This window comes from Podarcis raffonei, chromosome Z (assembly GCF_027172205.1).
Source record: "Podarcis raffonei isolate rPodRaf1 chromosome Z, rPodRaf1.pri, whole genome shotgun sequence".
NCBI lineage: Eukaryota > Metazoa > Chordata > Lepidosauria > Squamata > Lacertidae > Podarcis > Podarcis raffonei.
In genome coordinates, this window is record NC_070621.1 from 30415805 (window position 1) to 30435040 (window position 19236).

At 43.2% G+C, this 19236-nt stretch overlaps 1 protein-coding gene across 5 annotated transcripts in view; it reads left to right on the forward strand.

The window, feature by feature from the left end:
• Window positions 1–19236, forward strand: part of LOC128406792 (connector enhancer of kinase suppressor of ras 2-like) — a 310922-nt gene that overhangs the window by 162433 nt on the left and 129253 nt on the right. For all 5 annotated transcript variants that reach the window (XM_053374481.1, XM_053374479.1, XM_053374478.1 and 2 more), the window contains exon 8: window positions 10400–10468. In XM_053374481.1, coding sequence (XP_053230456.1) covers window positions 10400–10468 — 69 coding nt within the window. The remainder of the gene's footprint in view (window positions 1–10399; window positions 10469–19236) is intronic.

The window sequence follows — 19236 nt, forward strand, 5'->3', positions numbered from 1 at the left end:
GCCTTCCACCATTTTGTGAAGACCGTTCTCTGCTGTATTTTGCTGAGCTGAACCTATTCTTCTAACACACTGAGATTTTGAGGAGTCTGTTTTATCTGCAATTTTAATCTGGATTTTTAACAGAGTTGTTGCAATTGTGATGATTTGCTTTTTAAATACATTGTGAGCCACCTTGAGTATGGGGAAATTTATTAATTTGCTTTGTTTAGAATGTTCAGTGACCACCCAGACAACAACATTCTCTAGTCAATTAATATACAAACTGAGACATAGTTAAAACATTTAAAGCACACTTAAAACACAAAACATCACCCACTTCAATTTCCTCACTAAAAACCAGCCCAAGCTGCATAACAGCATTTTTTTTAATATAAAAAAATGGAAAGATGGGGTGTAAATTATTTTAATAACATTTTTAATAACATTGGCCAGATACAGCACCAACAAAGTCTGGATTTTGAACTCTAAATATTCTACAAATCATGAATACTTGCTTAGGCTCCTTATGCATAATTCCTAATGCATAATTTGTTCTGATTTTGTCATAGTGGGGGATAACCTTTCCAACTGCTTAAAGATCTGAATGCCTGCTGTTTGATCTCTGGAAGTCCTGCTTAGATTAAATGGCTCTGTGATTTAGCCTGGCATAATCTGTGGGAGTTGAAAGTGACCCTCCAAGCCTCTCTGTCAAGCCCTCAGGAATCTCCCCAGGGCACACCTCCCTAGGCCAGACCCGCTCAGTGGTCCTGCTCCATGCCCTCCACTGTTGCTTTTGCCTGGCTGGATTGTGATAATGCCTCTCTGGGTATGGGTATCTCTGAGTTGCATCTAGCTGCTCAGATGTAGCCCACTGTGCAGAGGTAAGAGTTACATCTATTGCTCTGCTCACATTTTGCCTCCAGCCCACCCCCAATTTTGCAGCTGGCTCCATCCACTGCAGTCGTGCAACCCATGGAAGATTGCCTGGGAGTGAATGTGAACCTCAGATTGAAGAAAAATTTCCCACCACAGGGTATAGGCCTGAAAAATAGCTTTCCTTTCCTTCTTAAAATAGTAATAATAATACCGGGGTGCTGTTGCCTTTTACCAAAAAATGCATACACACAATCTCCCCAATATAGATGTGCATAATATTGATAGCCTAGCACAACCCTAACCTATTCAGCACATAGACAGAATCTGAATCTGTTGACTGCCCATTGTCTGGGAAGCCCAGTTTGCAGCCAAACTATCCTTCTCACTACTTCTTTGTTACATTTCCAAAAGTGGCTGGACGAACTTTTAACTGGAGTGTCTTTGTGGGGGAGTAGGGGAGAGTGACACACCTTTGGCCCTTCAACTGACATGGCTCTTTTGAACCACAACTCCCATCAGTCCCATTCTGGCTGGATTGATGGGAGTTGTAGTCGAAAACAGCTGGGTGGCACTGGGATGGTGAAGGCATAACAATATCTTTATTGCTGATAATAGATCATTAAACTCACTTTTAATTGAACCTCCTGCCATTTGTGTCTCCTCCACTCCCCTGCTTACCTACCCACCCACCGACCCGCAATTTCCAATTTTTAATCTCACTGCAATTGCTATAGAGTTCTGTTTCAAAGCCTTGAGCTTAATGAAGCATATTTGGGTCCAGGAAATTAGGTGGGCTTATAAAATAGTCATATGTAATTAAGCTGAGGAACCGTGCTAACTAGAGATGGGAAAAGTCCATTTAGTTCAAGCACTCAATCCTTCCCTGTTAGCGAGGACTATACCCGCTAGTGTTCTGGGTCATTTAAAATCAGCTAAACTGAAACCGTTAAAAGTGACGTTGAGGAGGCAAAGCAGTAAAGAAACTACTTGTGCATCATGATAGCCCAGAAAACATTAAGTGATATGGCTTAAGACCCCATACATTAGGGTTGCAGAACTGCCAACCTGTGGACCAGATGTTGTCTGCAGAATCTTAGTGACCTCACAGGTAATCTTCCAGGGGCCTCCCCTGCTTGATCCCACCCCCATCTTCAGGGCCTCCCACAGGTCCAGCCCCCGCCACAGCTGCACCTTCATCTCAGGATGGGGCAGGGGTGGTGTGAGGCTCCACAAACGCTGCTCCTAGAAGAGAACCCCTCCCCTGCTTTGAAGCTAAGCTGATGTGTCTCATTAGACCCTTAGAAAGCAGAGTATTATCTCTTCAAATGAAGAAGAAAAGAGTGGCCATTTATGCATCGTTTAAAAAAACAAGAAGAGGGCACAGGTTTGCATTAAAAATGCATATGCTAGTTTGTACGCATAGATGCAAATTTAGAAATAATGGTTACGATTTAAATAGAAAGACTGTGGGTTGTGGCACACTTACTTCTACTCCGAGTAGACCCATTTAAATTAATAGACCTAAGGTAGTGATTTCTGTTAATTTAAATGGATCTACTTCTGAGTAAAAGTAGCATTGGCTACAACCCCATGATTCCATTTATAATTCAAATAGGACTCAAACAGGGCAGTACATCATGGAGAAAGATAATATGGCTACTGTAGGTCCCATGTGTGCCTGCCTGGTCTGCAGTCCAGGTGGTCACTGTTGGTGGGCAAGTTCAAGGTTCCTGCTCTGCCTTCTTAGGTTTGAGCCAGATTTGGACCAGATAAAAAACTCCCTCCAATTGAGGGCTGCCTTCTGACAGCCCTTGAAACGGACTCCTCTGTAAGGTAGGACACATGGCCACTGTAGGAGGAATGAGATGAGTTTCAGATGAGAAAGCCTTAAACAATTTGTATTGCTTGTGGAACTCTGATTGTTAGGAAATGGAAGAGAGATTATTGGCCTATTATATTGTCTTCACAGATGTCTCTAAAATCTATTTAGAATAAATTGTGGCAATTATTCTAATTCAGCAACAAAACACGCACACTAATTTTATTGTGATATTTATATCGCGTCATATCCATGACAATTTGGTAGACCTTGCAAAGCGTTTATCTCTTCCCTTCTTTTTCCCCTCTCTCCATTTGCCTCCCTTCTTTTTTCTATCCTGAAGATAATTTAAAGGAAATATAAACTTATATAAGAAAGAGACTGGTGCCCTGTTTGAGCTAGGAAGGGCTCAGAAAACTCCTATGGTGAGGACTGAAGGAGACTTTTTAGCACAGAAGCCAGGAAGGGCCACATTCCCTTCTGGGTAACCTTCAGGAGGCCGCATGCCAGTGGGGGGGGGGAGAGGCAAAAGTAACCTGCAATTTTGCCTTTGAACAATGGGCTTTGTTTCTGCAGACACTCTCATGCCCCTTTCTATCCTCCATCCATGCAAACAAGAATCATTATCAGAGTTTGGGGATGCATTCCAGCCCGACAAAAGCATGGTAAGAGGCATGGCCTGGGGAGACTTCCAAGGGCCAGTCAAAGAGGCTAGGAGGGCCATATGTGGCCATCAGGACTGAAGTTTCCCATCCCCAAGGTAGCAACTTGAACATAGCCAGCAAAGCTACCAGAAAATAACCTTGGTGGGATGGCAGGAGGAAATGAATCAGCTTTATAAAACTGTATGGATGCCTTCCTCCGCACACTCTTAATGAAAGAGCAGGACAAAAGTCTCCAGTGGTTTCTTCCCCAAAGGGAACTGACCCTGTGAAAAGCAAGGGTCCTGAAACTTTCCACTGCTTGAGGAAGCACGCAAATGTTCTCAGCAGGCTAATGCAAGGGCTTGGCCTGCCTTTCTATCCTCGTCTGCCAGCTGCAGGGTAGCTGGCCACTGATGGACTCTAATGGACTCTAATGCTGATAGATTTTTAAATGCTGTTCATTGACAGTATGAAAGGCTGTGCACACGCTGCACTAAACCCACCCCATATCCTATCCTGAGCTAACAACTCACACACACACACACCCCGCAAATGTTACAGTCGGAATAAGTTTTGCATGTCAAGCTAATTTGACGGTGTTGTCCATTTTCATAGAAGGTACATGTTGACTCATAGAATCAGAGTTGGGACCCTGAGGATCATCTAGTCCAGCCCAAATACAGTATGCAGCTGTCCGATGTGGGGGGTAGAACCTGCAGTCTTGGCATTGTCAGTACCTTGTTCTAACCGTTTCGTAGAATTGTTCCTTTTTTTTACTAGCCACAACTACAAAGGCCACAGTTATACGTAATGCCAAACCACAGTCTACAAACACGGTCTACAAATTACCATGGTTTGACATTATTTGCATGACCAGAGCCCAGCTTTCATTGGAGGCATTTGAACAAAGAATGGACATTCCACCCAGGCCAGTGCCGCCTGCCTGACCTCTCCAGGAAGAGGCAGAAGCTTCACACAGTGATGCTAATTGTCTCTGTGACCAATAACTGCTTTTTTCCTCCCCACCTCCTGTAATATACCGCCATATCGCGAAGTTTAGCTGGCAATATATTACGATGTTGGAAAGCAGATATCACCCAGACCTAGTCCTGGTGGGTCTAATTAGACCCACTGGCCCCTCTGCTCTCTCGGGACAAAGTTAATATGTGAACCACTTTAGACACTCAGTGCTCTTAGCTATTAGTATTAAGATGAGGTCTGGAGGGCTGTTCTGCCGTTCTTTTTTATTGAGTTCTGTCTGCAGGCATATTTGCAATTAAAAACCTCAAATGAAACCTAGATGGGGAGATAGAACACATCCAGGAAGTAGCGAGCAGCATCTTCTGAAGCATGACACATTGTCCCTGCTCTTGGTTGAAGTGCACTGTGCTTTTGCTTACCTAGGTAAAGAGCAAGTTTTATTGCTGCTTAGAAACATTATCCCCAGGTCTCAGGCAGGGGTTTTGATGGAAGGTTGTTGGGTCTTTTTTGTTTTCTTAGGCTAATGGAAAATGCTAGTAGGAATGAGCCTGGCACTATTACCAGTGATCAATCTGAAGGGGGGGAGAACAGCTGAGCCAAGCCGATCCATGCCTTTTGGGTAGAAAAACAGCAATAAAATGGTGGATGAGTGGAGATCAAGGTGGCTAGAGTAGGTCCAGTGGTAGGGTGAATGCTTTTCATGAACAAGACCCTAGGTGCAACTCCTAATATCTCTAGGTTGGGCTGGGAGAAGCACCCTCTCCGACTGAAACCTTGAAGAGGCACTGTCAATCACTGTAGGCGATGCTGTCAAAGTCCATGCTGGACTTTGAGTGCTCACACCACTCAAAGTTGAAGTTAACTCTTTATTAGCAGAAACACCATCTCCACAGACTTGACAGGGTGTCAGGCCTAATGAGTGCAGCAGCTCATCCCCATGAATCAGTTGCCAAGACTGATTCATGAAGTCCCTGTCTCGCCACAGCTATCTAAGTCCCTTCTTCTCCAGGGGTTTTTCTAAGCAACTGGGGACTGTGCTTGTGTGAAGCCTGCTGCTGCTCTGCCTGTTTCAGCTCTCTTCTGGTTTTGGGAGACAAGGAGGGATGAGAGCTTGTAGCAGCAGGAGGGAGAGACATTTGTGACTCTTCTCCAGCCTGACTAATCTCTGCCTCTTGGCCTCCCACTCTCCTGCTTCAGCTTCTTCCTCTGATTCTGGACTTTTCTCTGCCACTAACTCTCCTAGCTCACTAAGCACTGTTACCTTTTCAGCTTCTGACACCTCCTCTTCCCAGTCTTCTCCCTCATCTGCCTCTGAGCACTCATTGTCATCCCATCACCAGTCCCTGGACTCAGCCTTCTCCCCTTGGTGGTTCACCAGTTGCTTCCTCTCACCATTCCTCTGTGTCTAATTAGTCCATGACAGTGCTGAACTAGATGGAGCAATAGGTCTGAGCTGGTATAAGGCAGCTTCCAAGTTTCCTAAAATCAGTGCATTTCTTTATTTAAAGTATTTATTTGTTTGCTTTTATAAGAACATCTTATAAACTGCTAACTCTCAAAGCAAAATACTATGTTAGCGAATAACAATATCAATTAAACATCATAAAATTACAAAATCATAAATGCATTTTTATGCTGAAAACTGCCCCGAGATCTTTGGAAGAAGGACAGTATGTAAATTTAATAAATAAAATAATATCATCCTGGAGGAAAGGAGGGGTGCAAATGTGATAAATAAACACCCGGGCAGTGGTAAAGAGCATTTCAGCAATAACCAAGTAATAAAGAGCTTTTGAATAAAGTGCTATTTTAATGATGGCAGGAAAAAATGATGGTGGAAGCCTCGACTCAGCACACTTCTACATTTTGAAGCAAAGAAATAGCCCTTGTGTCAAGATAATAATTGTCTTTATAGCGTCAAAAGCTTTATATGTTAAAGAAAAAGAAAAGAAAGATGCCAGCAGCAGGCTTTCACTTTCTTCATTATATTTTAATCTACTCCAGTATTATAAATCCATGATTAGAAAGGGGGAGACAGGCTAGAAAGAAGCACCACAATGCCAAGGATGTCGGCTATTTTTTGTGGGGTAGGGAGTGGGTGGGTCAAAGTCTACATGAGAGAAAAAGAAAGGAAATGGAAAGAAATAGGCAATGTGGTTTGGGAGGGCCATAGCCTAACAGGTCCCAGTTCCAATCTCCAGACTCTCTAGGAATGTCCCTTGCCTGGAATTCTGGGGGGCCCTGCCAGAATTAGAATGGGTCTGACCCATTATAATGCAGCTTCCTGATTTCCTGACCCATTTTGATTGTGGCTTCTCAGCCTGAGGTTTTAATCCTTACGCAGGCAAAAGCCCACAATCCTAGCTTCTGGTTCTCAGAAACTAGTTCTCAGAAAGGGTAAACAAACACAGGGGTACAGAAGATTTAAAACATTTAAACCCAAAACCGGATACATGTTTATCAGCCAGAGTAAAGAAAGACAAGCATGTCTTCTTGACTGTCCCAAAATAACTTTCTCCATACTTTCTTGGTATTTTTGGGAAAGGGTCCATGCCAGATGCTAGATGAAGTGGTTTCTAAACCATCCTATTATTGCCCAATTTGCTAGATGCCCAATTTGCTAGATGAAGTGGTTTCTAAACCATCCTATTATTGCCCAATTTTTGAGTTTTGTCTTCCTTTTGCAGCCAACAAGAAACCCTTTGTCACACCTTCCTTCCAGTGAAGAAATGCAATTTCCTTTGCAGTCTTCCCCCACCTACCCCCATTCCTCTACCATTAATTATATATGGAAGGGTTATCATAGCTCAGTGGCAGAACATCCACTTTGCATGCAGAAGGCCACCAGTTCAATCGTTGACACTTGCAGGTAGATCTGGGAGAGAACCCTGCCTGAAACCCTGGGGGATACTGCCACTCGCTGTTGACAATACAGAGCTAGATAAACCAATAGGTCTGCCTCAGGCAACTTCCTATGTTCCCATATGCCCTGTTGCCTTCCGAGCAGGCCAGTTACTTTGGTAGGTTGGGCTTTTGAACCTTGCCTTACCCAGGCAGACAAAAAGAAGTACTTCTTCGCATAGTTCCAACTATGATATTCTCCGCAACAAGAGGTGGTGGTGGCCACAAACTTGGATGTCTTTAAAGTGGGTTAGGTGAACTCATGGAGTATAAGGCTGTCAACGACTGCTGCCCACCATGGCTTTGTTCTACCTTCACCAGCAGAGGCAGTATGCCTCTGAATGCCAATTGCTGGGAACTACAAGTAGTTGGGACGCGGGTAGCGCTGTGGGTTAAACCACAGAGTCTAGGACTTGCCGATCAGAAGGTTGGTGGTTCGAATCCCCGCAACAGGGTGAGCTCCCGTTGCTCAGTCCCTGCTCCTGCCAACCTAGCAGTTCAAAAGCACAAAGTGCAAGTAGATAAATAGGTACCACTCCGGCGGGAAGGTAAACAGCGTTTCTGTGCGCTGCTCTGGTTCGCCAGAAGCGGCTTAGTCATGCTGGCCACATGACCCGGAAGCTGTATGCCTGCTCCCTTGGCCAATAAAGGAAGATGAGTGCCGCAACCCCAGAGTCGGTCACGACTGGACCTAATGGTCAGGGGTCCTTTTACCTTTACCTTACAAGTAGTTTGTGGTTAGTGTTGCACTCATGTCCTGCTTGTGGGCTTCCCATAGACATGTGGTTGGGCTACTGTGAGAACAGGATGCAGAGCTAGATGAGCCTTTGACCTCATCCAACAGGGCTGTTCTTAGGTTAATACAGATTTTTTACTTTTTTGTTTATAGCTAGCTGTGCCCTAGCTTGCTCAAGCATCTGGTATCTGACAAGTGCAATAAAATCCTGCCACTTTCCTTAAGTGTCTTCTTTAGTTATACCCTTCTGGTGTTTAGATATACTTTACAGTATTTTCCAGATCCAGGAATCTGCCGTGAACTCCAGCCAAAATCAATTGTACACTATCTTATTACAGAATCCCTACCTCCACTGCCGTTTTTGCTACCAAAAGCAACATACTTTATTAAAAGAAAAATAGGAGGAGGAATAGGGAAGGTGGCAGAGAAGAAGAAGAAGCATCTTTTGTTAAAGAGCTTATAAATGTTTTAATAGGAGAAATTTGTCAGTCGACGACCAAATGAAAGCCATAAATCTTTTAGTGGCGAATGTCCCTCATCTTTGGGGCTGCTGTTCAGCAAACCTAGGAAGTGGGACACACCCACCGCTTGCCACTTCGTTTCTGCTCGAAATGCTCAGTGAAATAAAAGCAACATCAAAGATGTTTCATTCCTAGTACTTCAACCAATTGATTTGGCTTCTCTTTTGAAGGAATAATTGACCCCAGCCAAGATGTAATTGAAAAAGATACCAGAAAAAGCTGGGTCAGAGTCAAGAGATGGGGAGGGCAGGGAAGAGAGAGGCAACTTGAAAAACAAGCCTAGCCTGAACCTTTGCAGCTTATGTTGGAAGAGATCTAAGGGAGAGTTCATACATATTCATGGGGAATGAGACATAATGGATCAAGCATCATCACAGCAGACAGCTGCTTCACACATGCATCTATCTCGCTTGATTTCTCTATGCTTAATAAGTGCCAGTTGAATGTGGGAAGTGTTGTAATATCATGTGTTTGGGTTGATTAGAAAATTCCATCTCTGGTGCAGGGCTGGATCCATGCAGGAGGGGGAAGGGGCCACAGTTCAGTGGTAGAGCATCTTACTTGCATGCAGTAGTTCCCAGGTTCAGTCCCCATAATCTCCAGGAAGGGTAAGAGCTGCAGCTGCACCTTGCGCTGTGGTCTAAACCACAGAGCCTAGGACTTGTCGATCAGAAGGTTGGCGGTTCGAATCCCCGCGACGGGGTGAGCTCCCGTTGCTCGGTCCCTGCTCCTGCCAACCTAGCAGTTCGAAAGCACGTCAAAGTGCAAGTAGATAAATAGGTACCGCTCCTGTGGGAAGGTAAACGGCATTTCCATGCACTGCTCTGGTTTGCCAGAAGCGGCTTAGTCATGCTGGCCACATGACCCGGAAAAACTGTCTGAGGATAAACGCCGGCTCCCTTGGCCAATAAAGCGAGATGAGCGCTGCAACCCCAGAGTCGTTCACGACTGGACCTAACGGTCAGGGGTCCCTTTACCTTTACCTTTTTTACCTTGCATGTAGAAAGTCCTAGGTTGAATACCTGGCATTTGCAGATAGGGTGAGGAGAGAACCCTGTTTGCAATCTTTGAGAGCTGTTGTTAGTCAGTGAAGACAATAAAGAGTTAGATTTACCAACGGCCTGACTCAGCAGAAAGTAGCTTCATATGTTCCGGTGTTCCTGCAAAGTCTCCGTTAGGGCCTCCCTCCTATGACAGTGTCCCCCAGCCACTGTTTCTGTTCCACTGCATATCATCTTTGCTAAAAGCTGCTTTATTTGTCCCACTGTCCATTGTGGCAAAATTATGTAACTTATGTACCGGTAATTAGGTCATATAAATTATGTTGCCACTGCAGTATTCCACTCCCATTTGTTTCAATGCAAAGGAAATGCAATGCAAATGTAGGAGAGGGAGGAAGACATCAGTTACATCTAAATTTTATGATACAGTTCTCCAACCAAACCATGTTTACAAGAATGCACATTTATGAGGAAATTGCATAAAAACATATAGAACATTAAAAATAACGTACGAAAATGCATTATATTAGGGGAAGTTGCTTGCCAAAATGTGTACATTAGTCAAAATTGCATATAAAAATGCCTTCATTGGGAGAAATGTGCATTAAAGTGCTGATGAATTTTCATGAGGGTTTAAAAATGAAACAAAACCTGTAAATCTTTGCAAAACATGGAGAACTGAGTTTAAGATTGGGGAAAATGAGAAACAGAGAGAACCAAAACTGATAGACTCTTCCCTCCCCAGTCCTCACACATTCCTTTTGAAAGCCTGAAGAGGGCTTAAGAGTGTCACTTTGTAAAGAATGAATCAATATTATCTTGGTGCCAGACAGAATTATGTCATGGACTAGAATTGTAATAGTACAGTGTGAAGAATTCCACCACTGGGTTTTCCCATTGTCAAGCTTCTTTCTCTCCCCCCACCATTCTCTTGCCTTTAGTCTCCAGCAGACCAGTGCAAGAAAATCCATGCAGGGGATGAAGTGATCCAAGTCAACCATCAAACTGTGGTGAGTACTTTTCCAATTAAGCCGAGTGTCTCTATTCATCTCCACCTGGCTGCATTGTTCACCACCTTTCAGATATTTCTGACAGCTCCCATCAGTCCCAACCATGACAGCCAACTGCACCGTCTGGGACTGGTGGGCATTGTACTCCAAAACACCTGGAGGGCACTAGGTTGGTGAAGGCTGGTATAAAGATCCCCCCTTGTTAGCAACACCAGCTTACTGCAAATGCTTATTTAGAGTTGCTATCCTTAGGCACAATTTCTGCTGTGAATATATCCTGCCGTTGCTGGGGGAAAGTTTGAAATATATTGATTTGTCTTTTTTGCCAAAAGGAATGCATACTCAGGCTTGATTCGGAACAAAGGCTCTTGGCAGAGGGAGGGGATAAAGCCTTTAATGTTTTAATGTAAGCAGGAAGTGCCAGGTAAGAGTATCTTTCACTGTGAGCCATTACCAACTAATGGCAACCCCTTCTGGGTTTGGGACCATAGTTCAGCACTTTGCAGGCAGAAGTTCCCAGGGTCAGTCCCCAGCATTTTCATTTAAAGTGACAAGGAAGTAGGCAATGTGAAAGGTCTTTTCTAACTGGGGCAATTACTGGTTGGACTGGGGAAGACTCTCTGTCTGAAACATGGTAGAGCTGCTGCCAGTCTGTGTAGGCAGTCCTGAGCTAGATGGACCAGAGGTCTGGCTCAGCGGACGGCAGCTTTCTATATACCTACATTGCTAGGCAATACTGCACTTGATGGATACATGGTCTCACCTGGTGAAAGGCTTTCCTGATAACTATGGAGCAAGGTATCTTGCTGTAGGGTTACAGAATCAAAGGGAGGCACATCCTGGAGTGTGTCAAGGGGCCAAGGGCCAGTGGGAGGCTACACCCCAACCTATGGCAAGGGGGAGACTAACCTGCCCCAATCTGTTGTCCCAAGAATGAGCAGCTGTAGGGAGCTTGCTTCCCCCCACCCATCTCCCTTCATGAAATAACACTCTACACTAACCGCCTGTTACTGGAAGGGAGGCATGTTCTGGCCTATGCCACCAGCCATGTGACTCTTGGCCACAAATAGGCTGACCCCCTGCCTCCCAAGAAGTGCATCATGGAAAAAGCCACATCCATTGCATAACAAAGGACCAGCTGCTCCAGTGCTTGCATTTCTTTCCCCTCTGTTATGTACTGAGTTGAATAGGATCCAAACTGCAGCAGTCTGATTGGTCCTAGAACAATAGGATCCAAAAGGCAGCAGTCTGATTGGTCCTAGAACAATAGAATTCAGAATGCAGCAGTCTGATTGGTCCTAGAACAATGCAGCAGTATGATTGGTTGGCAGGAACTACCCAATCATGCTCCAGATAGAAGTGAATCCACAACCTGATTGGCTTACAGTAGAATTCCGGAATTAGCCAATCATGTGCAGCCCATTGTGTAAATAATGTATATAAAGCAGATACTTTGAGGGGACTTTCATTCATTCCTCCTCACCACTATGAGCTGAATAAAGAGCATGAAATCACTTTGCGACTCTGAGTATATTTCACCCTCCCCGGTTCTTTTCCCTTTTACGTCATGTCCATTAGATTGTGAGCCTGCAGGCAGAGACTGTCTTCCCTTTTGTACCATGCTTACAAAATGGTGAGCAGTTTAAAGGTGTTTAATAATACTATTGTTGCTATTGCACTGTTTACTGCCATATAAACCTGCCTGATAATTAAGATCTCCTTTGGAGTCTCTTCTCTGCATTCCCCTGTCTTCAGATAAGACTTGTAGAAGTGACTGGAACAGGGCCTTTTAGGTGGTGGTGCCTTGCTTCTAGAACTCCCCAAACAACAATATTTTCCTGGTTCACCTCTTGCTAAATTTTGGTGGATTGTCATGTTTGCACATGCTGTTGTCTTTGGTGCTATTGTCTATTTTAATCTGGTTATTACTTATTTTATACTCTGAGATATATTTTTATTTTGGTGATTTGGATTATTGGCTCTATGATTTTTTAAAAATCTTTGTTTTACAAGCCACTTGTGTTGAGCAATAATGTTTGAAGAAATACAAACAATAAGCACATACTAAAACAAAGCTGAAGTTGAATTTGTCAGGGCAGATTTGGTTTTGAATAACCTCTGCTTAGAATCATAGAGTTGGAAGAGACCACAAGGTCCATCGAGTTATGGGATCTCAACTTGGCTCTGGATGTTACAAGAAGTGCCAGCTAGAGGTGTGGTATTTTCTGAAAAGCTCCGTGCTGCTGTTATCTACAGGGATTTTTTCCCCTAATTTTCATCTTGTTCCTTGATCTCAATGAGAAGTGAGGTATTATTTTTTACCAGTTTCACTAAAAATGTGAGCAATTCTTACATAATATGTACAGCATTATATACTGTAAAAAGTGCAGTATTATGCACACATACTCTCCAGGTTTCCTTAATTAACCAGCACATAAACAAATACAGCAACATATATAACTATATGAAATTACCCATTAATACGATGTTGCAGAAATATAATACAGCATAGAGCTTGAATCTTCCATACATATTAATATATATGTTAATGTATTTTATATGCAGAATGCACATGCTATATATTTTTCTGTGTATAATTTTGCATTGCTCACACAGAATCAGGCAAGTGTGGGTGTAAAGTGTGCTCTCTGCATAAGAGGCAGTCTAGTGTGGGCTAGGCTTAGCCAGGTTAGAACTGCCATATTATATGTATAGGCCACTTTAAAACAATTTTCTCCTCCACCCGTTGTGCTGTCAACATGCATGAAAAGGGACTCAATCCTCTTTAGGAAGCATTGCAAGACAGGTACCCATGCAGGCTGTTTGGAAGCCTAGTTCAAGAATCTGAGGGTGGCTCTGCTGGATCAGATTAGGGTTTCATCCTGTCCAGCAAACTGTGTCCAAGAAGGAGCAGCCATTTGCTTCTGAAAGCTCACGAGCAAGTCATAAAGGCTACCTCTGTTGTTTAATGACATCTACTCAAAGAGGTGTGCTGCCCCCATATGTGGGCATTGTTAAGATCATCCACAGAAACCTTCTATTTAGTTCTGAATCCATATTTGGCTGGGACAAAGAGGAAGGGGATTTTCTTTGGCCTCACCCAGTATTTGATACTCTTCCTTAGAGCAGTTCGCCTTGCCCCTTCTGTATTTGCCTTCCACCGCAATGCAACCTTCTTTGGCTTTTAGGGGCTGGTTCTTTATTTTCTCTTTTCAGTTGCTTGCCTACCATCATAATTATGCACAATCCCTCTTTTCTTACCCTGACTTCTCTTAATGTTTTATGACGCTTTTGATTGCTGGATTTCATTGCTGTTCTTTCATGTCTGTACAGGGCTGATTGTATTGTGTTGTATGTTGCAAATTTTGTTTGTAAGATTCCTTGAACTATGGCGAAAGGTGGATCTTAAACGTTTGGTTGCTTGCTTCAATTTGTGTCTCACCTAATACAAATATTCTCTAGGCTAGTAGCCCTCAACCCATCTTTAACCAAAACATACGTTTGGGAACCAATTTCTTTGTTACTATTATTAATAATACTTGCATACTGTTATTAATAATACTTGTACACTGCTTTATATTTCAGTAAATGCATATGTGGTTCACATATATCAACCAAAATCAATATATTTATGGTGCTGCTGCTTAGATCAGGCTGTGATCCAGTGCTAGATCCCAAACCACCAATTGAGGACTAATGCTCTAAGCCAGAGGTTCCCAAACTTGGGTCTCCAGCTGTTTTTTGTCTACAACTTCCATCATCCTTAGCTAGCAGGGCCAGTGGTCAGGGATGATGGGAATTGTAGGTTGTTTTTAAAAACAAAAACACAGCTGGAGACCCAAGTTTGGGAAACCGTTCTCTAGGCTACACACCAATAAGAAAGACAAAACATTTCACTAAAAACATAAATCAGTAACAGGGAAATAATAAAAAAGAGGGGAATTGAAGGTATTGAAGGAATTCCCCTGCATTTTTTAAAAGTCAAAACAGATTTTCCCCTGTTTTAAAATACCCCCCTCCCATTTTATCCAAGTGGGAAGGGAAATAAGTACTTAAGCTCTAATGGTGGCATATCAACCACTTCTCATTCTGGGAGCATATTAGGGGAAGAGGAATATCCACACCCAGATTGCTAGTGAGAGCCCCTGTGGTATAATTGTTATAGTGCTGGGCTAATAATGATAATAATTTTATTATTTATATGCTGTCCATCTGACTGGGTTGCCCCAGCCACTTTGGGCAGTTCCGACAAAATATCAAAAACACAATAAGAGCTCAAACATTAAAAAAAACTTTCCTGAACAGGGCTGCCTTCAGATGGCTTCCAAAAGTCATATAGTTGTTTATCTGTTTGGCATCTCATGGGAGGGTGTTCCACAGGATGGGTGCAACTACTGAGAAGGCCCTCTGCCTGGTTCCCTGTAAAGTGACTAAGACTTGGGAGAGCCACTTTCACATCTTCACTCAGCCACAAAACTCATTTGGCGACTTCAGCCCTTCACTGCCTCTCAGCCTATCCTACCTCAAAGGGTAGCTGTGAGGATAAAACATGTAAGATGTGGTGCAGGGGAACCATACATAGTACCGGGATCTCCTTGGAGGAAAGGTGGGGTACCTGGAGGTGGAGGGGCAACTGCAGGGGTTTTCCTGACTGCAAGGAGGAGGCCAATGTGAATGGATGTCCTGCTATGCCCACAGCTGCCACACACCCCACCTGCCTGTCGTCTCTCCTATGACCCTTGTGCTCCCCCCAAATTTATGGGATTGAAGCAGCAAAACCAACACAGCATGAAAATCTAGTACAGGGAGATGCAGTCAGACAAATTCCATCAACCCATCAGATAGTTCAAATGCACACATTTAGTTATAATGGCTAATAGCTATTTGATTGATCTACCCCATATGAGTTGTTAGGGGTGGGCACTGAAAAACAAACCCACCATCTCATAGTGTTGTCTCACAACATGGCTGTAGGACATGTTTTGGTGTCATCATGTTGGGGAATCCATCTGGGAAGATCTTCCCAACCTAATGGTCATATTCTCTCCAGGGGCTAACAAGTGAGATAAGGACCAGCCACTATGCAGAAATGTCTGCATGAAAAGGGAGTTAATCCTCTTTTGGGAGCATTGCAATACAGATAATCCATGCAGACTTTTGGAAGCCTCATTTAGTTTTCTAAACCGACTGTACATTTCTAGCATTGCTTGTATGTAATGTGTGGAATACGCTGTGTCATATTCTGTAGACTATATAGAATATACCTGTGCATATTCTATGGACTATATACAAGCAATGCTAGAAGGAATGTGGAGGGACAGAAATACAACATTCCCAGAAAGAAAAAAACAAAATAACTAAGGCAAAAGGGATACTGCAGAGCTGGAAAGGTTCAGAAAAGGACATGTTAAATGATTGAGGGGTTGAAGCAACTCTCTTCCGAGAAAAGTGGTAACGTTTAGGGGCTTCTTCATTTAGAAAAATGTGGCGGCATGAAAGAGATAAAAGTGTACATTGTGTGAAGAAAGTGGAAGGGAAAAAAGCTTTTCTTCCTATCTCATAACAGTAGAGCTTGGGGACATGCAAGCAGAATGCTGGAAGATTCGGGACAGATAAAAGAAAGTGCATTTTACATGGCACATAGTTAAACTGTGAAATTAGCTCCCACAGGAGGCAGTGATGGCCACCCACTTGGATGGCTTTGAAATATTAGATTCATGGAGGTGGTAAAGCCTAGTAAACACAACGGCTATGTCCTCTGAATACAGGTTGTTGGGAATTGCAGGTGAAAAGAGTGCTATTGCAGGCAGATCCTGCTTATGGGCTCACTAGGGGCATCTGGTTGGCCAATGAGAACAGAGTACTGGGCTAAGGCCTTTGTCCCGATACTGGTGGGATTTTCTTACATTCTTAAAGTGTTTTGTTTTGTTTTTTAAGTCTTGAATCACACCACAGCCGTATGTCGTGGAATACAAGTTACTTTGCAGCTGAAATTTCCAGTTTGGGGTTTCTTACCTTATATTTTCTGTTGTGACCCAGAAGACTTACTGTAATTTAGCCTCCAAACTGTTCTGCCCTTTAAATTAAGGAGCCACTCAACACACTTATTTCTAATTAGTTGCACAAATGCTACTTTCAGTAAGGTAAGAACCGTCTGTAGAAATATCAGAGCCTTATGTTCAGCTTCAACTTCAAGAGTCCAAAAGTAGATTTGCTAATTAAATCAACTGGGGGGGAATGCACTAATCATAAACTGGAATACTTAATACAGTTTCTCAGAGATCAGAGAATCACAGCATTGTAGGGTTGGAAGGGATCCAAAGGGGATCCCACGTCCAACCTCATGCAATGCAGAGGAATCTCAACTAAAGCACCCATAGCCATCCAACCTCTGCTTATAAACCTCCAATGAAGGAGAGACCACCACCTTCTGAGGGAGTCCATTCTAGTGCCAAAGTTCTTCCTGATATTTAGTTGGAATCTCCATTATTATTATTATTATTATTATTATTATTATTATTATTAAATATTCTAACTTGAATATTTAAGTTAGCCCCAGCCCTTTAGATATTTGAAGATGACTATCATATCTCCTCTTAGTCTCCTCTTTTCCTGGCTCCTTCAACTATGCCCAACTCCCTCAACTGTTCTCCATAAGGCTTGGCATCCCTATACATAACTGGCTATTTTGATGTTAACAGATCACTTTCACCATGTTTGGCATTGGAATTTGTTGTGCAGTCAGACCGTTTTCATCCTATTTGAATTGGCTAACCACAAGTGCTCTCTTTATTGCAGCAGGATCCAATTTTATCATAAATACTGACTTACTGTATTTATTCATTCTTGCACCTTGACCTTATCCTTTCTGAGCTCCAGTTCTCCACAACTGGGCTACCTTCCTTGCTGCCAAGACTGCAGCCAAAGGGAGCAAGTTTTAAACCGATTTAAACCGAGGTAAATCATGACACACAAATCAAGACAATTGACATCTGTCTTTAGATCTCCAATCGCTTTACATTTTTTATAAAAAAGCAACAATTAGAAGCCCCAATTCAGACTGGGACTAGAGTTCTGTGGGGGGAGAATTGTTAATGTAGGAGATGTGGAACTTGTGGCTCTTTGGATGTTATTGGACTATACCTCCCATCAGTTTCAACCAACATGGTCAATGGTCAGGGATGATGGGAGTTGCCAAGAACATTTGGAAAGACACAGGTTCCCCATTCCTGGTTAATACTTCCCCCACTCCAGTAGTTGGAAATTCCCTCTCCCCACCCCCCTCCAGCTGCTATTTGCTCTAGTAGGGAATGTATTAAAGTATTAATAGTTCTATTTTCAGCAGGTGCTTGTAAGATATAGAAATGTTCTGCGGTGGGCACCTTTCCTAATGTAGCTGCCCATCAATCTTCATAGGCAGAGGACAGACAATAGGTGATGGTGGTGGATGCCAGCACACTAGAAGCCATTTGAAAGATGGATGGCTGCTCACTCCACACTTGCCTCTGGCAAACAGGTTTTGCACATTTTAAAATGGTTTCAAAAGAAATGTCTGTGCGCTGCATGAGAAGTGGACCCACTCTCAAAACACTTGCATTTCTCTTAAATAAAACTCTTATCTACTTCCAGTTTTGCAAGCAGTACACATTTTCCCAGATACCCTTGGTTATCTGTTCCAGGTTCTAATCTTGATTATTCCAAGTCTGTTCTGTATAATTCCTGAAGTCTTACTTTTTGTCTAGTCAAAACAGGTTACTCCTTTTTGTTTTTGTTTTTTAAATAGCTTTGCCTAGGCACTGCTTCCTTTGCTTTCAGAAGTTTTTGGACACTTCCTTTGCTTTCTGCCCATCCCATTTTCTGGTTTTTAGCTCTTCTACCTATTGACCATACCTTGGCCTAGCAGCACCCACTTGACTCCAGAGCAGGCTTCCTGGATTTCAGACCTGCCATGTTGCTGCTGCTTTTTTTCAAATTCTCTTCCTCTGATATAGGAATTTCCTCTTCCATTGCTCCCAATTCTCCTGGCTTACAAAATATGAGCAACACTATGGATCACTCCAGTAGTTAGGAAGCCAACTTCAGAGGTGAACATGATGCCTTCCTCCACTGGATTCTGCCTCTTGGGTGATCCTTCTTCATTAAATCTGCACATTTCCCCCATAACTGATGTGACCCGCACCCTGAACATATAACCACTTTTGAGTGCTACAGCCAATTGTGAAGGGAAGGTTTGTGGTGGGAAGGGTGCTTTGTGTTGCCAGGGCTTGAAACTATCAGTAGTCTACTGATGTCTGGAGGGGAAGCCTGGGGCTATAGACATGGCAGGTTGGATTGCTCGAACATTGTGAAAAGCTTCACTCCAAAACAGTCTCTAAGGGGAAGGGAGGACATGTCAGAGGTGTATAAAATGATGCATGGTATTGAGAAAGTGAGCAAGAGATGAGCTTTCCTCCCTCTCTCATAGCACTAGAACTTGGGTCACCCAATGAATATTGGAAGGCTTGGGACAGGCAAACAGAAGGACTTTTTGACACAGCATGTCATTAAACTATGGAATTTGCTTCTGCAAGAGGCAGTGATAGCCACAAACTTTGATGGCTTTAAGAGGATTCAACAATCTATGGCTATCAATGGCTAATGGCCATGATTACTATGTTCGGCTTCCACCGCCGGAGGGAGAATGCCTCTGAATACCAGTTGCTGGAAACTGCAGGAGAGGTGAGTGCTGTTGCTCTGAAGTCCTTCTTGTGGGTTCACATAGGCATCAG